Source organism: Heterodontus francisci, chromosome 3 (assembly GCF_036365525.1).
Source record: "Heterodontus francisci isolate sHetFra1 chromosome 3, sHetFra1.hap1, whole genome shotgun sequence".
Taxonomy (NCBI): domain Eukaryota; kingdom Metazoa; phylum Chordata; class Chondrichthyes; order Heterodontiformes; family Heterodontidae; genus Heterodontus; species Heterodontus francisci.
In genome coordinates this window covers 165,997,838-166,024,504 of record NC_090373.1, presented here as the reverse complement: position 1 = coordinate 166,024,504, position 26,667 = coordinate 165,997,838, and the positions used below count along the sequence as shown (strand labels likewise).

General features: G+C 45.1%; 1 protein-coding gene across 2 annotated transcripts in view; it reads left to right on the top strand.

The window, feature by feature from the left end:
• Positions 1–26,667, top strand: part of rev3l (REV3 like, DNA directed polymerase zeta catalytic subunit) — a 282,330-nt gene that overhangs the window by 192,633 nt on the left and 63,030 nt on the right. For both annotated transcript variants that reach the window (XM_068027364.1, XM_068027373.1), the window contains exons 15-19: positions 2,965–3,047; positions 4,982–5,104; positions 11,669–11,873; positions 17,174–17,285; positions 25,546–25,661. In XM_068027364.1, the coding sequence (XP_067883465.1) occupies positions 2,965–3,047; positions 4,982–5,104; positions 11,669–11,873; positions 17,174–17,285; positions 25,546–25,661 (639 nt within the window). The remainder of the gene's footprint in view (positions 1–2,964; positions 3,048–4,981; positions 5,105–11,668; positions 11,874–17,173; positions 17,286–25,545; positions 25,662–26,667) is intronic.

The following is a 26,667-nucleotide window of genomic DNA, read 5'->3' as shown; positions in this document are numbered from 1 at the left end:
TCCACGTAATACCAAAAAACAGCTGAAGGCAGTGGATACTGCAAAGGCTATGGGGCCCTGACAACATTCTGGCAATAGTACTGAAGACTTGTGCTCCAGAACTAGTCGCACCCCGAGCAAAGCTGTTCCAACAAATCTACAACACTGACAACCACCCAGAAATGTGGAATATTGCCCAGATATGTCCTGTGCACAAAAAGCATGACAAATCCAACCTGGCCAGTCTGCTGATGATCATCAGCAAAGTGATGGAACGGGTTGTCAACAGTGCTATAAAGTGGCACTTGCACAGCAATAACTGCCTACAAATGCTCAGTTTGGGTTCCACCAGGGCCACTCAGCTCCTGACCTCATTACAGCCTTGGTCCAAACCTGGACAAAAGAACTGAACTCCAGAGGTGAGGCGAGTGTGACTGCCCTTGATTTCAAGGCAGCATTTGACCGAATGTGACATCAGGGAGCCCTAGCAACACTGGAGTCAATGGGAATTGGGAAAAAGTCTCTGCTGGTTGGAGTCTTACATAGCACAAAGGAAGATGGTTTGGTTGTTCGCGGTCAATCATTTCAGTCCCAGGACATCTCTGCAAGAGTTCCTCAGGATAGTAACCTAGGCCTATCCATCTTCAGCTGCTTCATCGATGACCTTCCCTCCATCACAAGGTCAGAAGTGGGAATGTTCGCTGATGATGGCACAATGTTCAGTACCATTTGCAACTCCTCAGATACTGAAGCAGCCCATCTCCATATGCAGCAAGAACTGGACAACATCCAGGCTTGGGCTGATAAGTGGCAAGTAACATTCATGTCACGCAAGTGCCAGGAAATGACCATCTCAAACAAGAGAGAATTTAACCATCTTCCCTTGATGTTCAATGGCATTACCAGTGCTGAATCACCCACTTTCAACATCCTGGTGGTTACCATTGACCAGAAGCGGAACTGGACCAGTCATATAAATACTGTGGCTACAAGAGCAGGTCAGAGGCTGGGAATTCTGCAGTGAATAACTCACCTGACTCTCCAATGCCTGTCCACCATCTACAAGGTACAAGTCAGGTGTGAGATGGCATACTGTCCAATTGCCTGGATGGGTGCAGCTCCAACACTCGAGAAGCTCGACACCATCCAGGACAAAACAGCCTGCTTGATTGGCACCCCATTCACCACCTTCAACATTCACTACCTCCACCACAGACGCACAGTTGCAGCAGTGTGTACCATCGATAAGATGCACCGCAGCAACTCACCAAGGCTCCTTCAACAGCACCTTCCAAACTTGTGACCTCTACCACCTAGAAGGACAAGGGTAGCAGATGCTTGGGAACATCACCACCTGCAAGTTCCCCTCCAAGCCACACACTATCCTGACTTGGAACTATAACCACCTTCTCTAGGGCAATTAGGGAAGGGCAATAAATGCTGGCCTTGCCAGCGGCGCCCACATCCCACAAACAAATACAAAAAAAATGCCAGGGAGTTGCTAAATCTGGATGTCCGATTCCAATTTCTGAGGACAAAGGATGGTTGTGCAATGTTGTCCTTTCAGAAAACTGTAGGCAAAAGCAACCTATCAACATGTTTAACACTTCAGTTTGGGTGTTGCATGCAAGAAGCTTGTGTTATCATTCTCTCGCCTCTCACCGTACTGTAACTTGGTAGATTATCAGCTTGCAGTAGTCAGGGTAAAGTAAGGTTTTTTTTTTAAAGGGTATCTGTTACCTCCACTCAATTGCTGCTGTTTCCACTGATGCAGTGGAAATCCTGCTTTTACTTTGTTATTGTCAGATAACTTCATCTTGGGATTCAGAATGCCGTGAGGATACTCTCTCGTGCTAAACTTCCTACTGTTTCTGGAGCACTGCCCACACAAGCCTTATTTATTCAGAGCTATCATGTGATTGAATGTAAGCTGGTCTACTCTAGTCTTAATGTAGGTATACTTGTCTTTCACTTCCTAACTTCTTGCCTGATCTCCTAACACCACTCAACATCTCTGTCTGAAGCAACAGGTAGGCCTTCTACTTTTAGTTTTCTGGCTGCGCTGCTCTGAATCAGTCCCAGGAAGTGCAAAAGAGCAGAGTGCTTTTTATGTTCCTTTTCCCCACCCCCAGGTGGAAGTACCTGATCTGCTGAAACTGTTAACTTGCTGGATGGGAGGTCATAGCAACAAAAATGACTTGCCTCTATATGATGTCTTTCATGTAGGAAAATGTCCAAGTAACAAGCTAAAACACTGGAGTCCCAAGAAGATGATGTAATGAGTACCACTTCCTTAAACTCCTCCACCCATGTACCTCCCTCTTCTCCTTTAAGCCCCTCCTTATACCCACTTACAAAGTACACTTCATAAAGGCATAATCAGACAATAATGGATGCTGAGTTAACGACCCGTTGCCATAGGTTTGGTCCAAGAGGTGCATATAAGAAAGGGCTAAAGATGAAGGAGAAGCAGGAAGTACAGGGTTGGAGAAATTTAAGGACGTGGTACTCATTCTGTCATTTTCTTGGGATTCCTGTATTTTAGCTTGTTACTTGCAAAATTGAATCTGCAGCTAGTGAAATATCTCATAGGCTCCTCTCAATGGTATATATTTTTAAACTATTGTACTTTTAATGTCTAGAGGCAGCTAGCTACAGCAGATAATATATAATGGCTCCTTTTTAATTGGCATGCCAAAATGCATTGTACTGGATAAGCCAGCAAGCAGCTGTATCAGACAAACTTGGAGGATTTCGTATATTGCAGCATGAGGGCTGCTATAATTTCTTACAGCATCCGAGGTAAATGTTCAGTGTTTACTGTGATTCTGGGTCATATGTCGACTTGACTTGATAGCATCTCCTCCTTATTTACTGGATTCTGGTCCTAGTTAAACGGGATATTATAGCCTATGCTGCATTGCACTTTAGCAGTTTGGATTTGTGAATTTTTGTTTAATATACAAATTATTTTAATCTGTTCAGAGCCCAGGCTTCAGAAGACAAGTCAAAGAAGGGCAAGCAATTCCGATTCCTTGAGGAGAGTGCTACTGACAACTCAACTTAAGGTAGTAAAGAAGCTGAAGATTCATGTGCTGTACTGTTTTCAAATATGCATGAATGTGCATTTTTTCCAGAATTTGAAATTGCTTAATAAATTCAAAGAAAGGTCTGTCCATGCCTTGGCGTGCCTGTATTTCTGGTTTGTTACCAATTTTGGCAAATCTGAGACTGGTTAACATGTTACTTGGTACTTACTGTGAGGAAAGAACAAAGGAAATTCAAAATTTTTCACTTAACTACTTGAGGGAAAAACTGATTTCCAGTGAAGAATGTCAAAATGACCAGATATTTGCACAGTTTTGGGAAAAGCTGAACTAAGTAATCAAGATCTCAACGTCTAACCTTGAATTTTGATCTGTAAAATTGTGGGATGTCAAGGTACAGATTTTTTAAATCTAAAACTGAAATCAGCTATGCACATTTCCACTCTATTGTGCCACTTTATTTGATCCTAGCTATCATTCAGGAGGCATCCAACCAATCTGTTACTGATTTTTTTTTTACTCTGGTCTCAAAGCACTTGCCACTTTTTTCAGTCCTCCGTCCGAATCAGCATGAAAAATTAGGGAGAGTATTATAGTTATGAACCTATAACTTGGCTTTGTGCAAAAAGCAAGCACCTGAAGTTTCCTCAAGATGGATGTTGAGGTTTTATGCACTGGTTTGCATTTCTTCCATTAAAAGGATGTACTCCGGGAGATAAACTAAGCAATTGCCAGTCTTCAGTTGGAACAAAACTTGGGTAGGAACATCCATTACTGAGTGTTGTTGTGTGCTGATGCACTCAATTTACTGCTGTTGTTTAGCAAGGTAGGAACCGACGGGGTTAACTAGGGCATTCTGCTTGTGTGGTGGAGTTTTTCTGGCATAATCTGTAATGGGTTTCTCCCAATCTGAAGAACAATCTCGTTGCCTATAATAAATAATTTCTGTTTTCACTAGGTGTTATTGTCTTTTGCCGTTTGTTCTTCAAAGTGTCAACAGTTTTTATATTACTTTGGTACAAGGTCAGCTTCACATTGGATATAATTGGCAGTTGCTTATATTGGAAAGATCCTGGAAAACAAAACTCCCACTGTTAATATAAAAGCTACAGCTGTATTAAATCTGTTTTGTAAAATGGATGTTGCAATAGGTCTTAACAGACAAAATCTTTTGCTTGCACCTCATTGTCTGCTCCCAGTGCAGCCGCCAACACAGACATTTAATCGCCCAGAGATGTTGGAGTCAAATGCAGGAGCTGAACAATATAGGTGAATGATCTCGTCAACAGCTTCTGTTGTTCTGATCTCAGTGGAATTGTTGGCTTGCCGAATTTTTAAACTCCTTGCAAAGCCTAACTCACTATCTGTTTTAATGCTTCTGTGCTGGTGAGCAGAGTGTCTGCTGAATGTACATTCATGTGCTAGATATTAGTATAAATTTACTGTAAACTTCATTTATAGTGGCCATGGTTTAACTGGACATTTGTGCAACCTGAGCAAACATCTTCCCAAACCAAACCAATTGTCATACTGAAGATTCCTCAATTTGTTGTCAGACTATAGCTCATGGTTTTAATGCTCTGACTGTTTATAGTCCATTGGAACCAGCTTGTTGGCTGCAGTGGTCTTTGGCACACACCAGCCAAATGGGTTTTACATGATATATCTGCAAAGAAAGAACTTTAATTTATATAACATCCGGAGTCCTGTTGCTGCAGGTTCAAGCAACGTCTCACAAACACAATGTCATTCAATGGACATTTCATAGCTGTTGCTTTAAAGCGCATGTACAGAATTGAGTGCTCATTTCATCTTGAGGTAATTCATGGTCTTGTGTGTGGTTCTCCTATTATCTAATAAATATCTAGAAACACAACTGCAATTACTGTAGAAAAAAGATTTGGCACTTAAGCTATTTCACAGAACTACATGTAACTGTTTGTACACTTTTCCAGAACCAGTTTACTTTTCAGCCTTCTAAGAAAAGCTTGTCTCAGATAGAAGGACCAACTCTAAACAACTCCTATGGCTTCAAAGTCAGCCAACAAAACCTCCAAGAGGCAAAAGCTTTGCATGAGGTATTGTATATTCTCTTCAGTCTTGGTATAAAACCTCAGCCTCAATGTAAACAGAGCATTGCCTATATGTTTTAAAGTTACTTCAGTAAGCTAGACATTATTAAAACGACCTGTCATAAAAATTTTCAAAGGGTTTTGTTAAACTTGGCAACATTTTTGCTCATTCCCACCTTTCACCGCCCCCCCCCCCCCATTAAGTTATTGAACCTTCTATTAAAAAGATACCTATGGGATGAACAGATGGGACCTTCCTGTTCTAGAATAACTATCAAGGGTAATAAAAGGGGTTTTCAAAAAACAAAGTAATTTCCTAATCTCACCTGTGAGAATTGTTTCTTGAATATCAGTGATAAAATTCTGTCCAATTTGCTTACTGTAGTGAGCAAGTCAGAACTTATAATCATTTAAATGGCATTTCTGCCCTGCAGGTAGTACAGTAGCGCGTGCTGAAATGATATCAGAACCGAGAGGTTAGACTCATCGGGAAAGATTGAACAGATAGAATAGAGAAGACAGAGGGGTGACCTAATAGGCAGGTTTGATGGAATAAACATGGTAAATGTGTTTCCAAGTGTGGGGGAGACCAGAACTAAGGGCCATAAGTATAAGTGATGTCTCGGATCGTGTTTTTGGGATCCTTAAGGGGGAGGGGGAGCAGCCCCAAGTCGTGGTCCACATAGGCACCAACGACATAGGTAGGAAGAGAGATGGGGATTTAAGGCAGAAATTCAGGGAGCTAGGGTGGAAGCTTAGAGCGAGAACAAACAGAGTTGTTATCTCTGGGTTGTTGCCTGTGCCACGTGATAGCGAAGCGAGGAATAGGGAGAGAGAGGAGTTGAACACGTGGCTGCAGGGATGGTGTAGGAGGGAGGGTTTTGGTTTCCTGGATAATTGGGACTCTTTCTGGGGTAGGTGGGACCTCTACAAACAGGATGGTCTTCACCTGAACCAGAGGGGTACCAATATCCTGGGGGGGAGATTTGCTAGTGCTCTTCGGGGGGTTTAAACTAACTCAGCAGGGGAATGGGAACCTAAAATGTAGTGCCAGTGTACAGGATGTTGAGAGTAGTGAGGTCAGGGATAAGGTTACAAGGACGCAAGAGGGCACTGGCAAGAAAGAACTTGGTTTAAAGTGTGTCTACTTCAACGCCAGGAGCATCCGGAATAAGGTGGGTGAGCTTGCAGCATGTGTTGGTACCTGGGATCTCGATGTAGTGGCCATTTCGGAGACATGGGTAGAGCAGGGGCAGGAATGGATGTTGCAGGTTCCGGGATTTAGATGTTTCAGTAAGAACAGAGAAGATGGTAAAAGAGGGGGGGGTGTGGCATTGTTAATCAAGGAGAGTATTACAGCGGCAGAAAGGACGTTTGAGGACTCGTCGACTGAGGTAGTATGGGCCGAGGTTAGAAACAGGAGAGGAGAGGTCACCCTGTTGGGAGTCTTCTATAGACCTCCGAATAGTTCCAGAGATGTAGAGGAAAGGATAGCGAAGATGATTCTCGACAGGGGTGAGAGTAACAGGGTAGTTGTTATGGGGGACTTTAACTTTCCAAATATTGACTGGAAATACTATAGTTCGAGTACTTTAGATGGGTCAGTTTTTGTCCAGTGTGTGCAGGAGGGTTTTTTGACACAGTATGTAGACAGGCCAACCAGGGGCGATGCCACATTGGATTTGCTACTAGGTAATGAACCCGGCCAGGTGTTCGATTTAGATGTAGGTGAGCACTTTGGTGATAGTGATCACAATTCAGTTAGGTTTACCTTAGCGATGGGCAGGGACAGGTATATACCGCAGGGCAAGAATTATAGCTGGGGGAAAAGAAATTATGATGCGATTAGGCAAGATTTAGGATGCGTAGGATGGGGAAGGAAACTGCAGGGGATGGGAACAATCGAAATGTGGAGCTTATTCAAGGAGCAGCTACTGCATGTCCTTGATAAGTATGTACCTGTGAGGCAGGGAGGAAGTTGTCGAGCGAGGGAGCCGTGGTTTACTAAAGAAGTTGAAGCGCTTGTCAAGAGGAAGAAGGCGGCTTATGTTAGGATGAGACGTGAAGGCTCAGTTAGGGCGCTTGAGAGTTGCAAGCTAGCCAGGAAGGATCTAAAGGGAGAGCTAAGAAGAGCAAGGAGAGGACACGAGAAGTCATTGGCGGATAGGATCAAGGAAAACCCTAAGGCTTTCTATAGGTATATCAGGAATAAAAGAATGACTAGAGTTAGATTAGGGCCAATCAAGGATAGTAGTGGGAAGTTGTGTGTGGAATCAGAGGAGATAGGGGAAGCGTTAAATGAATATTTTTCGTCAGTATTTACAGTAGAGAAAGAAAATGTTGTCGAGGAAAATACTGAGATTCAGACTACTAGGTTAGATGGGATTGAGGTTCACAAGGAGGAGGTGTTAGCAATTTTGGAAAGTGTGAAAATAGATAAGTCCCCTGGGCCAGATGGATTCCCAGAATCCTAGGATTCTCTGGGAAGCTAGGGAGGAGATTGCAGAGCCTTTGTCCTTGATCTTTATGTCGTCGTTGTCGACAGGAATAGTGCTGGAAGACTGGAGGATAGCAAATGTTGTCCCCTTGTTCAAGAAGGGGAGTAGGGACAGCTCTGGTAATTATAGACCTGTGAGCCTTACTTCGGTTGTGGGTAAAATGTTGGAAAAGGTTAAAAGAGACAGGATTTATAATCATCTTGAAAAGAATAAGTTCATTAGCGATAGTCAGCACGTTTTTGTGAAGGGTAGCTCGTGCCTCACAAACCTTATAGAGTTTTTCGAGAAGGTGACCAAACAGGTGGATGAGGGGTAAAGCAGTGGATGTGGTGTATATGGATTTCAGTAAGGCGTTTGATCAGGTTCCCCATGGTAGGCTATTGCAGAAAATACGGAAGTATGGGGTTGAAGGTGATTTAGAGCTTTGGATCAGAAATTGGCTAGCTGAAAGAAGATAGAGGGTGGTGGTTGATGGCAAATGTTCATCCTGGAGTTTAGTTACTAGTGGTGTACCGCAAGGATCTGTTTTGGGGCCACTGCTGTTAGTCATTTTTATAAATGACCTGGAAGAGGGTGTAGAAGGGTGGGTTAGTAAATTTGCAGATGACACGAAGGTCGGTGGAGTTGTGGATAGTGCCGAAGGATGTTGTAGTGTACAGAGGGACATAGATAGGCTGCAGAGCTGGGCTGAGAGATGGCAAATGGAGTTTAATGCGGAAAAGTGTGAGGTGATTCACGTTGGAAGGAGTAACAGGAATGCAGAGTACTGGGCTAATGGGAAGATTCTTGGTAGTGTAGGTGAACAGAGAGATCTTGGTGTCCAGGTACATAAATCCCTGAAGGTTGCTACCCAGGTTAATAGGGCTGTTAAGAAGGCATATGGTGTGTTAGCTTTTATTAGTAGGGGGATCGAGTTTCGGAGCCACGAGGTCATGCTGCAGCTGTACAAAACTCTGGTGAGACCGCACCTGGAGTATTGCATGCAGTTCTGGTCACCGCATTATAGGAAGGATGTGGAAGCTTTGGAAAGGGTGCAGAGGAGATTTACTAGGATGTTGCCTGGTATGGAGGGAAGGTCTTACGAGGAAAGGCTGAGGGACGAGGTTGTTTTCGTTAGAGAGAAGGAGGAGGAGAGGTGACTTAATGGAGACATATAAGATAATCAGAGGGTTAGATAGGGTGGATAGTGAGAGTCTTTTTCCTCGGATGGTGATGGCAAACACGAGGGGACATAGCTTTAAGTTGAGGAGTGATCGATATAGGACAGATGTTAGAGGTAGTTTCTTTACTCAGAGAGTAGTAGGGGCGTGGAACGCCCTGCCTGCAACAGTAGTAGACTCGCCAACTTTAAGGGCATTTAAGTGGTCATTGGTAGACATATGGATAAAAATGGAATAGTGTAGGTCAGATGGTTTCACAGGTCGGCGCAACATCGAGGGCCGAAGGGCCTGTACTGCGCTGTAATGTTCTAATCTTCTAAGTTAATCACTAATAAATCCATTAGTGAATTCAGAAAAAAACTTCTTTACCCAAAGTGTGGTTAGACTGTGGACATCTGTATCAGAAGTAGTAGTTGAGGCAACAAGTAAAGATGCATTTAAGGAAAAAAACTAGATAAACAAGAGAGAAAGGAATAGAAGGATTATGTTGTTGAGGTTAGATAAAGGGTGGGAAGAGGCTTATGCGGAGCATAAACACAAGCATGGACCTGTTGGGTGGAATGGCCTGTTTTTGTGCTGTAAATACTGTGTAATATGTAAATACTGAACTGTCAGGTCATAATTTCAAAACATAGGAATGAGACTAGCCGCTCAAACCTACACTGTCATTCTGTTCATGACTGATCTGTACCTCAGATCTGTTTACCTGCCTTTGCTCCCTATTCCTTGATATCAACCTTAAATTTCAAATAACACAGCATTCACTGCCATTAGGTGGGGCAAGTCCAGGTTTTCAGTACCCTTTGTTGAGTTGGGGGTGGTGGGGGGGGGGGGGGGGGTGGTGCGGGGAATTGGAGGGAAATGCTTCTTGATTTCATGCCTGACTGACGTGGCTCCAATTTTAAGATTATGCCCCTTTGTTCTGATTTTCACCCACCAGAGGACATATTTTCTCTATCCACCTTTTTGAATCCCTTTATTATTTTAAACAATTCGATTAGATAATTCTTCAACCACTCTAACTCAATGGGATGCATATGCACTGTGCTCTCTCCAAGATTAATATCTTTGAGGTTCGGTCCCCAAAGATGAATGTAGTACTTCAGATGTGTGATGAAAGCGTCACTTCCTCAGTTTTGTACTCTACCCACGTGGCGATACAGGCCAGCATTTCATTTGCTATATTTAGATTGTTTCTTGTGCATGAGCTTCTGGTGATTTTGTGTGCGTGCAAATAAAGATCACTTTGATCCTCCATAGCACCTGGTTCCTTACTATTATGAAAATATTCTATTTTGTCTTTCTCTAATCTAAGATGGATAACCTCATACTTCCCCACATTGAGCGCTACCTGCCACAGTTTTTCCCCAATCAGTCTGTCTGTCCCTTTGTAACTCTCTGCTCCCATCGACACAACTTACTGTATCATATGAAAACTTGGATATGCTACTATTTCTTTAGAAAAGTGGAGACCAGAGTACAGATCCCCGGGGCACGCCACTTGTCACATCCCACCAATCAGAGTGTTCCTTTTATTCCTACTGTCTCCTACCTCCAAACCAATTGCCAACCCATGTCAGATTTGCCTCCAATTCCATGTGCTAGCATTTTTCATCTCTTGTGCTGAATCTTATTCCTTCTGAAAATCCACATCCATAAAGAGACCCCCATCCAACATACTGGTGGCCTATTCGGGAAAAAAAAATTCAACTAGATTAGTCAGACCCTGCCTGTGCTTCACAACGTCAAGCGGACTCTCTTGGGTCATCTTGAACTTGTCCAGGTGTCACTCAGTTTGTTCCTGATGATTGATTCCAACAACTTATATTTATATAGAGCCTTTAACATAAAACGCCCCAAGGCACTGCACAGGAGCATTGTAAAACGAAGTATGATACGGAGTCTCAAAAGGAGGTATTTGGTCAGTGGATTAAAAGTTGGGTCAAAGAGATAGGTTTTAAGAACTGTCTTAAAGGAGGAAAGTGAGGTGTAGGGAAGGTATTCCAGAGCTTGGGGCCAAGGCAACTAAAGACGTGGCCACCTGTGGCAGAGCGATTAAAATCAGGGATGCACAAGAGGCCAGATTTAGAGGATTGCAGATATCTTGGAGGGTTGTAGGGCTAGAGGAAATTACAGAGATAGGAGTGAGGCCATGGAGAGATTTGAAAGCAGGGATGAGAATTTTAAAGTAAAGACATTGCTTGACTGGAAGCTACTGTAGGTCAGCGAGCACAGGGATGTTAGGGGAACAGGACCTGGTGCCAGTTAAGATAAGAGCAGCAAAGCTTTGGATGACTTCAAGTCTGTGGAGAGTAGAATTTGGGAGACCAGCCAGGCGTGCGTTAGCATAGTCAAGTCTCGAGGTAATGAAGGCATGATTGAGGATGTCAGCAGCAGATGAGCTGAGACGGGTGAAGTCGGGCAATGTTAATGGAGATGGACATAGGTGGTCTTCATGAAGGCACTAATATGAGATCGGAAGCTCATTTCAGGGTCAAATGTGACACCAAGGTTGCGAACAGATTGGCTTAATTTCAGACTGTTGCTCGGGAGAGAGATGCAATCGGTAGCTAGGAAATGGAGTTTGGAGAGGGGGCTGAAAGCAATGGCTTCAATCTTCCCAATATTTAATTCCAGTAACTTGCCCACAACTGACAGTTCTGTAATTTCTTGATATGTCAGACCAGGAAGGTTACAAGTTCTTTGTTTAAAATATAACTGAGCGCATTACCCCAAATAGATTAAAACTTTAAATTTGCGTGCCTTAAGAGTACTTTCCTAATTCATGTCAAGTTAGTTGAACAGAAATCTTTTTTAAAAGATTTCTGCACCCTCTGCTTGGACTAAGTTTACTACAATTTTCTGATTAAATGCAATGTACATTAGTGCTCTAAAACTGTTTTTGTTTTCAGGTGCAGTACCTTGTACTCATGAGTATGGAATTACATGCTCGCTCAAGACGTGATTTGGAGCCTGACCCTGAATTTGATCCAATCTGTGCCTTATTCTACTGTGTTTCGTCTGATGCACTGCTTCCAGAAACAAATAAAACTGAGGTTATTGGTGCTATAGTAATTGATAAGGACCATATCTGCTCCAACAAAGGCACCTCTTCTGGTATGAAGCAATAGTCCAAATAGTTACTTATTAATAATTATGGGTATGTTATGCCATTAGCATGGATGTACACTGGAGATAACCGAAACTGCTCAACAAGCCACACATTGCCATCAGAATCAGTGGTCTATTGTGTATTTGCTAAACTAATTTGCAGATTAAGGGAGGGCAAAGTAGTTTTTTTTTTACTGCTTTGTGAAAACAAATATTAATTTAGATTACTAAGTACACCAGTATTTACATTTACTCAATTTGCTGTGGGAATCCACTCAGCACAGCACCCCTTATCACTTTACAATTTAAAAAACATTGTAATTACATGGGTTCATTGAGTTCATTGCTATTTAATTTACTATTGAATTGTTTCCTAAATTATGTTCATAATCTGATTTGTTTGACCAATTAAACAAACCCAAGTATAGAAAGGTCATATTACAATAACAATTTCATTTATATAGTGTCTTTAACATAGAAAAATATTCAGCAGCACTAGGTTTGTTGTTTGTGAATGGGCCAAGGATGATTTGAAAAGTACTGCACTTCCACTATTACAGCAGTTAAAATCTTGGTGCAAGTGTTGACCTCAAGAAAATCATGTGCAGTGCATCTGGAAAATTTAGAAACTTGTGGTCAGCAATTCTTGAACAAGATGTTAACTTGAGGCTATATTTACTTCTAGACCTGTAAATTTTCCTAATTCCCCATATCTGCTGATTGGTCATTCTTTTGAGAGTATTAGCATTATGGGATATCACAGCAGAGACCAATTCTGTCCTTGCCCAACATGCATACTTTCCAACTGCTGTCACTACATAGCAACTAGAGGTAGGCATCCTAACTTTCCTACACTAGGGACAGTGAGACTAATTCCAATGCTCAGCTGAAAATCCACTGATTTTTGGGCCTACCAGAGATTGAACCTGCAAGTTTCCTACTCTGTATTGTTTCATGCATTAGCCCATTGCATCATCAGAGGGAAACTCCTCATTTCATTCCTTTTCTTGGACTTTTAGTAGTTTGAGACGACTGAGTGGTTTGCTAGGCCACCAGGTAAGGACGGCAGTTAGTGAACCAGATGGGTTTTTACACAATCGACAATGGTTTCATGGTCACCACTAGACCAGCTTTTAATTATAGATTTATTAATTGAATTGAAATTCCACCGTCTGCCATGGTGGGATTCGAACCCATGTCCTCAGAGCATTAGCCTGGGGCTCTGGGTTACTAGTCTAGTGACATTACCAAGATGCCACCGCCTCCCATTTTTTTGGAATGAATTAATTTTTTTGGAAGGAATGGAACCAAGTGGACCACCCGGCATCAACCCAGGCACCGGAAATGACAACGGCAAGCCCAGCCCTGTCGAGCCTGCAAACTCGTCCTTACTAACATCTGGGGACTTGTGCCAAAATTGTGAGAGCTGTGCCACAGACTAGTCAAGCAACAGCCTGACATGGTCATAGTCACGGAATCATACCTAGCAAATAATGTCCCAGACGCCACTATATCTGGGTATGTCCTGTTCCACTGGCAGGATAGTGGTATACAGTCAAGAAGGATTGGCCCTGGGAGTCCTCAACATTGAATCCAGACCCATTAAGTCTCATGGCATCAGGTCAAACATGGGCACAGAAACCTGCTGATTACCACCTAGTGCCGCCCGCCACCCCCCCCCCCCCACCCTCCCAGCTCGGCTGATGAATCAGTGCTTCTCCATTTTGAACACCACTTGGAGGAAGCACTGAGGATAGCAAGGGCACAAAATGTACTCTGGCTGGGGGACTTCAATGTCCATCACCAAGAGTGGCTCGATAGCACCACTACTCACAGAGCTGGCCGAGTCCTAAAGGACATAGCTGCTGGACTGGGTATGTGGCAGGTGGTGAGGAAACCAACGAGAGGGAAAAACATACTTGACCTTGTCCTCACCAATCTACCTGTTGTAGATGCATCTGTCCATGACAGTATTGGTAGGAGTGACGACCGCACAGTCCTTGTGGAGACAGTCTCGTCTTCACACTGAGGGTACCCACCATTGTGCACTCCCGCGCTAAATGGGATAGATTTTGAACAGATCTAGCAACTGAAAACTGGGCATTCATGAGGCGCTGCTGGCCATTAACGGCAGCAGAATTGTATTCAATCACAATCTGTAAGCTCATGACCTGGCATATCCCCCACTCTACCATTACCATCAAGCCAGCAGACCAACCTTTGTTCAATGAAGAGTGCAGGAGGGCATGCCAGGAGTAGCACTAGGCATACCTCAAAATGAGGTGTCAGCCTGGTAAAGCTACAGTCCAGGTCTACTTGCATACCAAACAGCATAAGCAGCATGTAATTGACAGGGCTAAGTGATCCCACAATCAACAGATCATTCTGAGCTCTGCAGTCCTGCCACATCCAATCATGAATGGTGATGAACAATTGAACAACTGACCGAAGGAGAGGCTCCACAAGTATCCCCATCTTCAACAATGGGGGAGCCCAGCACATCAGTGCAAATGATAAGGCTGAAGCATTTGCATCTGTCTTCAGCTAGAAGTACCAAGTTTGATGATCCAACTCTGCCTCCTCCTGAAGTCCCCAGCATCAGAGCTGCCAGTCTTCAGCCAATCTGATTCACTCCGCGTGATATCCAGAAACAACTGAAGGTACTGGATACTGCAAAGGCTATGGGTCCTGACAATATTCTGGCAATAGCACTGAAGGCTTGTGCCCCTAGCCAAGCTTTGCCCCTAGCCAAGCTGTTCCAGTACAGCTACAACACTGGCATCTACCCAGCAATGTGGAAAATTGCCCAGGTATATCCTGTGCACAAAAAGCGGGACAAATCCAACCCGGCCAATTACCGCCCCATCAGTCTACTCTCAAACATCAATAAAGTGATGGAAGGGATTGTTGACAGCGCTATCAAGCGGCACTTGCCCAGCAATAACCTACTTGCTGATGCTCGGTTTTGGTTCCGTCAGGGCCACTCATCTCCTGACCTCATTACAGCCTTGGTTCAAAAGAGCCGAATTCCAGAGGGGAGGTGAGTGACGGCCCTTGACATCAAGGCAGCATTTGACCAAGGATAGTATCGACGAGCCCTAGCAAATCTGGAGACAATGGGCATTGGGGGGGAAAACTCAATACCTGTTTTGGAAAGTTTGATCAGGGTCTGTTCATCTGGTGCCTCCAGCACCACCTTCCTCATGCTGTCCAGTTCATACAGGTATTTCTGGGTATTGGGCTTTTGAGTTGGAGTTGTACTTAGCACAAAGGAAGATGGTTGTAGTTGTTGGAGGTCAATCATGGTCATACAGCATAGAAACAGGACCTTCGGCCCACCGCATCCATGCCGACCATAATGCCTATCTATACTAATCCCACCTGCCTGTATTAATTCCATATCCCTCTGCGCCTTGCTCATTCAAGTACCTGTCCAGATGCCTCTTAAATGTTGCTGCTGTTCATACCTCCACCACCACCTTTGGCAGCTCATTCCAGATACCCACTATTCTTTGTGAAAAATTTACCCCTTTGATCTCCTTTAAACCTCCTCCCTCTCACCTTAAATCTATGCCCTCTAGTTTTAGTCACCCCTACCATGGGAAACAGACTCTGGCTATCTACCCTGTCTATGCCTCTCAATTTTATATACCTCTTATCATGCCCTCTCTCAGCCTCCTTCGCTCCAGGGAAAATAGACCCATCCTATCCAATCTCTCTTTATAACTCAAGCCCTCCAAACCAGGCAACATCCTTGTGAATCCTTTCTGCACCCTCTCTAGCTTAACCACATCTTTCCTGTAGTGTGGCGACTAGAACTGTGCACACGATCATCTCAGCTCCAGGACATAATTGCAGGAGTTCCTCAGGGTAGTGTCCTCGGCCCAACCATCTTCAGCTGCTTCATCAATGACCTTCCCTCGATCATAAATACAGAAGTTAGGAAGTTCGCTGATGGTTGCACAAGGTCAGAAGTGGGGATGTTAGTTGATAATTGCACAATATTCAGCAACATTCGCGACTCCTCAGATACTGAAGCAGCCCATGTCCATATCCAGCAAGACCTGGACAACATCCAGGCTTGGGTTGATAAGTGGCAAGTAACATTTGTGCACACAAGTGCCAGGCAATGACCATCTCAAATGGAAGAGAATCAAACCATTTCCTCTTGATATTCAACAGCATTACTATTGCTAAATCTCCCACTATCAACATCCTGGAGGTTACCACTGAACTGAACTGGACCAGCCACATAAATGCTGTGGCTACAAAAGCAGGTCAGAGGCTGGGAGTTCTGTGGCAAGTAACTCAGCACCTGACTCCCCAGTGCCTGTCAACCATGTACAAGGCACAAGTCAGGAGTGTGATGGAATACTGTCCGCTTGCCTGGATGGGTGCAGCTAAAACAATGCTGAAAAAGTTTGATGCTATCCAGGACAAAGCAGCCCGCTTGATTGGCACCCCAGTTACCACCTTCAACATTCCCTTCATCACCGATGCACAGTGGCAGTGGTGTGTACCATCTACAAGATGCACTCCAGTAACTCACCAAGGCTCCTTTGATAGCACCTTCCAAACCCGTGACCTGTACTACCTAGAAGGACAAGGACAGCAGACAGATGGGAACACGACCACCTGCAAGTTTCCCCTTCAAACCACACACTATCCTGACTTGGAACTATATCGCCATTCCTTCACTGTCACTGGGTCAAAATCCTGGAACTCCTTTCCAACAGCACTGAGGGTGTACCTACACCCCAAGGATTGCAGCGGTTCAAGAAGTCAGCTCACCACCACCTTCTTGAGGGCAATTGTGATGGCCAATAAATACTGGTCTAGCCAGCGACGCCCACATCCCCCTGAATGAATAAAAAAAGAATTATATTTGAACATCACAATTATATCTTTACTTCACATTAAAAATGCAGGCATTATGGATTGATTTAGCTGATGCTGTCATAACCTGGAAATTTATACAGCCAATTAGATTATCTCATAAAATTCTGCTAGCCTGTTATTTGCTTCTTTAAGGCTGCATAGGGCAATACACAGGGTTGGAGCCCTCTTCTATTTTGTAATATTTTATACACTTACCTCTGTAGTTATGGCAATCTCTTTGGGGGGGTGGCAGGAACGTTAGCCACCAGTTTCATTTCAACAAATCGCTTGAGTCCCTGGTTGATGGCAGGTGATCTGAGCTGTAGTTCTGTTGATAAATATTTTGCGGTACAAAGTGTCACTGAATTTCTAGGGTCGGTTACATTTTGGCATGAGTAAAATGGCACAATGTTCATTCGCTATTTCAGGGCTCAGGAACCAGACCCCACTGCTGGTCAGATCTGGTGTCACAGGTCTTCAAGTTTCTTATGTGAATGACGAGAAGATGATGTTTCAGGAACTCATTAATAACATCAGAAGGTATTCTATGCACTCTGTGCAGTATAATTATTTGAATACTGAAGTAATTATTTTTTAACCATCTCACTTCCCTTCAAAAAGTTTCTAAAATAACTATATAGTGTTCTACTGTGACAATTGTGAGTATGTCACTTTAGGGCAAATAAATCCCTTTTTTAAAAAGGGACGTCCTGTCTCCGTACTGATGGGAATCAATTTATTACCAGCTACCTTTATCGTTGGCCCACCAATGTAATGTTAACACACCTTGGAGATTAATTTGTGTATTTGGCATAATTTTGCTCATTGCGGCCCAATGGTATCTATATTTTTGAATGTTTTTAATTAATGCAGGTAATGTTTCTTCTTTTGGGCCTCCTTATCTCGAGAGACAATGGATACGCGCCTGGAGGTGGTCAGTGGTTTGTGAAGCAGCGCCTGGAGTGGCTATAAAGTTAACACACCTTGGAGATTAATTTGTGTATTTGGCATAATTTTGCTCATTGCGGCCCAATGGTATCTATATTTTTGAATGTTTTTAATTAATGCAGGTAATGTATGGAGAGGAAAAAGGGTATTATTCCTCATTTGGGGAAGGTTATACTCTAAAACCAAAATAGAATGGAGCAATGGGCTGTCTGTAAAGGGGAGATGGTTCGGGTATAGTCAAGGGACATTCCCACAAGGGGAAAAAGATAGGGCAACCAAAGTCAGAGCTGACAGGATAACAGAAAATGGAGCGTGAGATGAAACGGGAAACTGAGGCGTACTATAGAAAGTTCAGAGAGGCAGTGAAAAAGGAAAGGAGGCGGAGAGAGTGTACGAAAACAGACTGGCAACCGGCATTACATGATATTAAAGCAGAGGTAGATAGATTCTTGATCAGCAAGGGGTGGAAGGTTATCGGGGATAGGTGGAAATGTGGAGTAATCAGTTCAGCCATGAACGTATTGAATGGCGGAGCAGGCTTGAAGGGCCGAGTGGCCTATTCCTGCTCCTAATTCGTATGTTCGACACAAAGGGGAATCCAAAAGTCTGCTAGGGATATATAAATAGTAAAATAACAAGTAGTAAGAGGGGCTGATTAGGGGCCAAAAAGGGGATTTATGCAAGGAGGCAGAGGGAACATCCGAGTTACTAAATGAGTACTTTGCTTCTATTTTTACCAAGGAAGATGATGCTGCAAAAGTCATACTGAAGGAGGAGGTAATTGAGACTGGATGGGCTAAAAATTTATAGACAAAGTATTAAAAGTCCTTTCTGTTTTTAAACTTGATGTCACCAGGACCAGATGGGATATAACCGAGGATGCTGAGGGATGTAAGGGTGGAAATTACGGAGGCACTGGCCGTAATCTTCCAATCCTCCTTGGATTACGGGGTTGTGCCACAGGACAGGAGAATTGCCAATGTTACATCCATGTTCAAAAAAGGGTACAAGGATAAACCCAGCAACTACAAGCCAGTCAGTTTAACCTCGGTGGTGGGAAAGCTTTTAGCAACAATGATCTGGGACAAAATTAACGGTCACTTGTAGATTAGTTTAGGAAAGCCAGCACAGATTTGTTAACGGCAAATAGTAATTAACTAACTTGATTGAGTTTTTTGATGAGGTAACCGAGAGGGTTGATGAGGATAATGCGGTTGATGTGCTGGATATGGACTTCCAAAAGGTTTTGATAAAGTGGCTTCTCGGCAAAATTGAGGCCCATAGAATAAAAGGGGCAAAGGCAGCATGGATATGAAGTTGTTTGAGTGACAGGAAACGGAGAGTAGCAGTGAATGGTTGTTTTTCAGACTGGATGAAGATATACAGTGGGATACCCTAGAGGGCAGTACTAGGACCACTACTTTTCTTGATGTATATTAATGACCTAGACTTGGATGTGCAGGGCACAATGTCAAAATTTATAGGTGACACAAAACTTGGAACTATTGTGAACCGTGAGGGAGATGGTGCTGGACTTCAGGAGGATCCAGAGAGACTGGTGAAATGGGTTGACAAGTGGCAGGTGAAATTTAGTACAGAGGAATGTTGTGGTATATTTTGGTCGGAAGAGCAAGGAGAGGCAATATAAACTAAAGGGTACGATTCTAAAGGGCGTGCAGGAACACGGACCTGGGGTTATATGTGCTCAAATCATTGAAGGTGGCAGGGCAGCTTGAGAAAGTGCTTAAAAAGGCCTACAGGATTCTGGGCTTTATAAATAGAGGAATAGGACTGAATTTTGCTGCACTCCGGTAGGTTCTGCTGCCAGGGCCACAACCCCGCTGAGGTGGGACCCAGGGCGGCACATTGCCAGCGGCAACCAATTAACAGGCGGCCTCCTGATATAAGGATGGTGCCCCCATCCCACCGCGTAGAGAGTTACCAGCCCAATTACAGGACCGGCAGCTCAGCAGCGCCACCACTAGCGGTGACCGTTGCTGAGACTGCGGCTCCAGCAAGGGAGAGCAGCTTAATGGCGGGTTGAGGTCTGTTGGGGGAAGTTGGGATCTGACAGCCAGGCACTGGCAGTCGCATGGTGGGTGGTCATGGAGCACTGGTGGTGTTGCTGCGTGTGTGGCCATTGCTGCTGGGTGAGCCCCTCCATGGGCTATGGAGTGCCCATAAAGGATGGCTTTCCACCCCGGAGCCAGCTGGGAGGCCGCCCGGTTTCACTGGGCAGTCTCCCCACACGGCAGCGGGCCCTCGCAACCCTGGCAAAATGCTTGCAGAGGTGGGAAGTGGCCCTCAGTTGGCCACTCGTGTGACTCAATTGGCCACCCGATGGCTGGCTGAGCTGGCAATTTCCTGTTGCTGGCAATATGGCATGGTGGTTGGAGGAAGTCAGGCCCTCCTCCCAAAGCTTTTTCCCACCATCTTGCTAGCTGTCCCACCTCCCAGCATGTCACCAATGAGCCGGTAAAATTCAGCATATAAGAGTACAAAAGCAAGGAAATTATGGTGAATCTTTATGAAACTCTGGTTTGGCCTCAGCTGAAGTACTGTGTCCAATTCTGGGCGCTACACTTTAGGAAGGATGTGAAGGCTTTCGAGAGGGTACAGAAAAGATTTACAAGGATGGTTCCAGCGGTGAAGGATGTTTCAGTTATGTGGATAGATTGAAGAAGCTGGGGTTCTCAGAGAAGAGAAGGTTGAAAGGAGATTTTTAAAATTCGTTCATGGGATATGGGCGTCACTGAAAAGGCCAGCATTTATTGCCCTTGAGAAGGTGGTGGTGAGTTGCCTTCTTGAACCCCTGCAGTTCATGTGGGTAGGTGGGAAGATCACATTAGCACTAAACTTTTACATGTCTGGATCATTCCAAAGATTCACCAGGGGGGGCCTGTGTGGTGTCTCACAGGCTGCAGCTCACTGCTGCATCAAGGAGGTGACCAGTGCCCTGTTCAAGAGGGCCAGTGATTATGTGCACTAGCGGACTGACTCTGACAATCAGTCGGAGAGGGCTTTTGGATTCGGAGCTGTTGCTGGATTTCCCCAGGTGCAAGGTGTGATTGTGCGCATGTGGTCATCCAGGCTCCCACGGACCAGCCAGCCGCCGCCTTCAACAGGGAGGGCTTTCATTCCGTCAACATTTAACTGGGCTGTGACCACCGAAAGCATTTCTTGCAGGTGTGTGCCCATTTCCTGGTAAGTAGCCATGACACCTACATACTTCGATAGTCCCAGGTGCCACAGCTTTTCGGGCCCTCCGCTCGCCTTCAGGGATGGATTCTCAGGGACAAAGGCTACCCATTAAGACATGGCTTCTGACACCTTTGAGGAACCCTCGCACTGCAGCACAGGAGAGGTACAACACTTACCACAACTCCACCCGAGCAGCCATTGGGCAGGCCATTAGGCTGCTGAAAATGAGATTCTGTTGCCTTGCTCAATCTGGTGGAACCTTGCAGTATGCGCCATTTGTATTATGGTCTAGTGTGCTCTGCATAATCTTAGCACTGCAGAGGAGGGAGGCCTTGCATGACAGATGTGTGAGCAACACTCCTCCACAAATGAGGAAGACGTGGAGGAGGGAGAGGAACAAGCAGCACTGGATTTTGAAGCCCTTCCACTGGAGGCCAGGCAAATTGAGTGATGTACCAAGGAGGCAAGAGAGAATCTCATAATTACCCACTTCCAGCAATCCTGATGTCCACTCAGAGAAACCAATAAAGATTCATTTCAATGCATGATGCAGTCTGTTGCCTCCTTTCCATTTGTGCTCCATGCCTAACACCTATTTAAATGAGGGCTGTGCTTCTATGGGCATTCCGCTAAGAGGAAGAGAGTGAACTCAGCAGCTCACAATTGAGGCACGATGGAATCACTTTTACACAATGAACGTTCATGTCTTGAGCAAAAGAACTTGTATGAAGCATCACGTCAGATATCAAACACCCCTGAACCCCGAAGAGTGTGTTTGCGAAAGCTTCTACGAGATGTGAACTCAGCGCCAGCAGCTGGCCTGGAGTCAGGCTGCTGATCAGGCTGCCCCTCAGTCTGTGATGTCTTTGGCGGGCATCCTCTGGCTGCCCGAGGCCTGGAAGGCCTCAGCTGCCTGAGGGTTTCCTGCACTGGTGCCAGACTCTCCTCAGGCTTCTCGGCTGCTGCAGCTGGACTCACTGACAGAGGGGCTTAGGAACTGCTGTCTACACTCGGAGGGCCCCGAGGGGATCCCCCAGCCATGGTCAGCCTCTGCTCCCTTTTAAGGCTCACTTGAAACTGTCTGCTCACCAGAGAAGGACGAGGAGCTAGAGAAGACTCCAGGCTCCTGTTCTTCTCTCGCTTTGCCCCTGCTCCGTAAGCTCATGGCCAAGGCGATGGTGTGCAGGTCTGCGCGCAACTGTGCGATCTGCCTCTTCATGAGGGTCGCCAGCCTTTCGATGGAGGAAGCCTCGTGCTCACATGCCCTAGATATGGAGCAATCATGCCATGAATGGACTCCTCCATTGTCTGCACATGGCCTCCAGCATCTCCACCTGATGTTGCCTTACCCCTCTCTGCTACTGCAACATGCCCTGTGCTGTCAACACCAGTGGCTCATCAGTATGGGCCTGGCCACCCACAATCCTCTGACTGTAAGTGGCCTTGACTGTCTCAGCCTCAGCCAGCTGCTCAGGTGTGTGCGCGGTGCTCTCACCAGCTTGTGACCCTGATTCCACAGCCAAGCAGAAACCTACAGAGGTGAAAGTATCTGCTCTGGTAGAAGGTGCAGGAGAATCATGGGATGGTGCATTCTCCGAGTGCTGATCCTCCTCAGAGTTGGAATTATGTCCCCCTTCTGATGGAGTCTCCTGCAGATGCTGACCTGTAAGAGAATAAAAACGTGTGTTAGGCTAAGCAGATCTCAGCATGCCAACCATACATGATGTGGGTCTCCAGAAGTGAGCTGTATGTGAATGGCAGCCAATCCTCACTCTTGCGCGAAGATTCCAGTCTCTCCATTGACTATGGTGCAGCTGTCCTGTGGCCCTGCTAATTCGAATACCTCTTCCTCGGCTGTGGGGAGACCCCGAAGATCTGGTATGTCTCAGCCTGTTTGGGCTGTCTCCCTCCTGTTGGCCACCTTGTCATGCAAGAGGAAAGAGGATGATGGTCATACTTCACAGAGATCAACTTGACAGTTCTACTAGCGTCAGCCCCTTGTCCCCTACTGGGCTATCACACATTGCTCATGCTGCTGTCTGCTCTCAGGAGAGTTAAGGTGGGTGAGTAGCGAAAGAAGGTGGACTGTCGCCAAGTTGCAGCCAAGCATCTGTCAGGATGAGCTGATGCCTAACCCCCTCTGCCATCTCCATTGTTTTTTAAAATTCTGTTATGTGATATGGGCGTCACAGGCAAGGCCAGCATTTGTTGCCCATCTCTAATTGCCCTTGATGACTGAGTGGCTTACTGGGCCATTTCAGAGGGTAAAGAGTCACCCACATTGCTGTGGGTCTGGAGTCCCATGTAGGCCAGACCAGGTAAGGATGGCAGATTTCCTTCCCTAAAGGACCCAGATGGGTTTTTATGACAATCGGTGATAGTTGCATGGTACTATTGAGACTAGCTGTCAATTCCAGATCTTTTAAATTAAGAAACTGAATTGATTAATTGAATTTAAGTTCCACCAGCTGCCATGGTGGGATTTGAACCAGTGTCCCCAGGGCATTGGCATTGGCCTAGGCCTCTGGATTATTAATTCAGTGACTTTACCACCACGCCACTATCTCCCATGCTCTGCTTCCTCCTATGTAGCTACTTGCAATTACTAAAAAGAGAGGTGTGTGGAACACTCGCCTTGGCAGAACACAGGAGGTCGTTGACCCTCTTGCAGCACTGTACCCAGTTTCTGGGGGGGGGGGGTGACCTCCGTGATCATCCAGGCTTGCTTGGTCAGGTTGGATGACCTCTTCTTGCCATTCCTGGAGAAGAGGACCTCCTCAGTCTGCAGGAGAATCTGGAGGGAAGCATCACTGAACCACAGGACCACCCTGTGTCTTGGCTCGGCCATCCTGCGGGTCCACCTCGGGCGGTTGGGGGCCCCAGAGTCGATGCGAAATGGGTCACAGCAAGTGAATTCAAGGAAGCAATGTAAGCAGGGCTTTAAATATGGTGCCAGCACCCGCTCCGGAGTCCTCTGACGCTGTATTTGGTGTGTCACCTGCAGTCCCTGCCACGTGATTGCATTAGGGTGGTTGCCCACGTGACAAACTGGAATGGTGCCCATTTCCGGGTCCGCTGTGGTGGATTCACGAAATTTGGCCCTGGATGTTTTTGGCTAAAGGTTTTGAATTGTATGAGTTTTACCATTTTTTTGTTCTGAGCTAACACTGGGAGTTTTAAAAGTAAGCCTATTTCAAGGGGCTTTTGGGGTAAATCTGTGGCATACACCAGTGTCCATTTCGTTCATATCTAGAAAATATAACTTGCCTTAATAAAGCACCTGTAACATTTAAAATGCCCCAAGGCACATGAAAGGGTAGAAAAAATATATGTAAAAGTCTTGGCACTGAGGCTTGAGGAAAGGGGCCAGGAGGGGTAATCAAATGCTAGGCTGAAAAGATGGATCCTCAAAGATCATGAAAGAATCAGTGGTTAGCACCGCAGCTTCACAGCTCCAGCGACCCAGGTTCAATTCTGGGTACTGCCTGTGTGGAGTTTGCAAGTTCTCCCTGTGTCTGCGTGGGTTTTCTCCGGGTGCTCCTGTTTCCTCCCACAAGCCAAAAGACTTGCAGGTTGGTAGGTAAATTGGCCATTCTAAATTGCCCCTAGTATAGGTAGGTGGTAGGGAAATATAGGGGCAGGTGGGGATGTGGTAGAAATATGGGATTAGTGTAGGATTAGTATAAATGGGTGGTTGATGGTCGGCACAGACTCGGTGGGCCGAAGGGCCTGTTTCAGTGCTGTATCTCTAAACTAAACTAAACTAAGTGAGTGGTGTGTAGAGAGTGGTTTAGAGCAGGAGTTCCTGAGAATGGAGCTGGAGTGGAATGAATAGAAAGGGAGCTGCATAAATAGCCAGAAAGACACGAGAGCATTTGAGGCAATGTGACGCTGGAACACTCTGAAGTGAGGCCATGAAGGAATTTTAAGACCAGATTTAACGTTGAAATAGCACCATGAATGGGCATGTCAGCAGCAGATAGCTTGAGGGAGGGGCTGACAGATATTACGGAGATGGAAGTTGGCAGGCTTTGTGACAGAGAAGATACGGGGTCAGAGGCTCAGCTCACAGTCAAGTAGGTCGATGAGGTTGTAAAAAGTTGAGGTCAGCCTGAGACAGTGGCCAGGGAAGGGGATGGAATCGGTGGCAAGTGAATGGAGTTTGTGGTGGTTTCAGAAACAATAGAGGAAACTGTAGCTCACCCAGGTTTGGATTTTGGATGAGCAGGCTGACTATATAGTCAGGGAAGGGGTTGAAAGAGGTGGTAGATAGCTGAAGCTGCTTGTCATCAGCAGGTATGGAGCCTGACGCCATGTCTTCAGAAAATATCACCGAGGGACCGCATGTGGATGAGGAATAGGAGAGGGTTGAGGTTAGGTCCTTGGTGCATACTCCAGAGGACAGTGTGGGGGGTGGGAAGAGAAGAAGGAGGGTACATACATGGGCGCCATGTACAAGGCAAGGTGTGAGAGGGAATGTAAGGCTAATGAGGCTGCCAAGGGCAACTTGGAAATGGTGTTTTTGAAATTTTCTCATTCTCTGCGAACTGACTTTCCAACTGATGTGTATCTTGTATTTTAACCTTTCTGCAGAAACAATGAAACTGAATCGATAGTTGGTTCTTAAATAATCATATTTAACTCTTGCTAGGTATGATCCTGACATTCTGCTGGGGTATGAAGTTCAGATGCATTCTTGGAGTTATCTTTTTCAGCGAGCTGCTGCTTTAGAATTTGATCTCTGTCGGATGATCTCCCGTATTCCAGGTAATGCTAATTTAAAATTGACAAATACACTTTTCTTAAAAAAGCCTCTTGGGCTTGCGTTCCAAGGTATTAAATACTAATTCGGGAAACCTGGGAATCAGTCACTTTACATAGAATAACAGAATTTGGCCAGACATGTCTGTGCTAGTATTTCTGCTCCACACGAGCCTTCTCCTCCCATCCTACTTCATCTAACCCTATCAGTATATCCTTCTCTTCCTTTCTCCCTCTGACTTATCTAGCTGACCCTTGTTGCATTTATACTGAAGTGATTAGAGCCTTTGGCATTTAGCAAGCAACTGAGAGACAAGAACAGAATTGCAGAAAGGGAGAGAAAGTGGGGTGGAGAGGAACTGAGATTTACAGCATGTGTAGAAGACAGTTTATAGAAAGACAAAAGTAAAAATTATGTATCTTATCAAAAGTGCTGTGGGGGAATCAACAATATTTTTACCAACTAAATGTCACTAGCTGATCTTCTGCAGTGTTACCTGTGGTAACAAATATTGTGCATTGGTATTGGAGCAGAAATTTGCCAGCCATAAATCTCTCTCAATATGGGGGACCATCTGATATCCAGAGGCCACATATTAAGCTTTAGAATATTTTTTTAAAAGAAGTAGGGTCATTGTTCAGGATATCAGCTGTTTTGCAGATGCATAAAACTTCTGTTCTAAAGCATCAGGTTTGCATCCACCTCTGACAACTAACAACTTTGTCCTTTGGTATTCCATCGCCACAGTACCTCTCCATTTTCTCAATCTGGCCCTCACCTCCATCTTTGAAGCCCTTGTGCTTATGAGAAACTTGCACTCGCATATGGCCCTTATCGTAACTCCTGCAAGTCCCAGAAGCACAGCCCTGAGAGCATCTGCACATCTGGTTTAGCCATCCATCACCAAATCTGGGTGGGTGACATCAAGTGCTATTAGATTTTTCTCTCCTGCCAAATCACTCACTACTCAATGAGCATTCTGCAGAGCAAACATAACTCCAGCTTTAATTC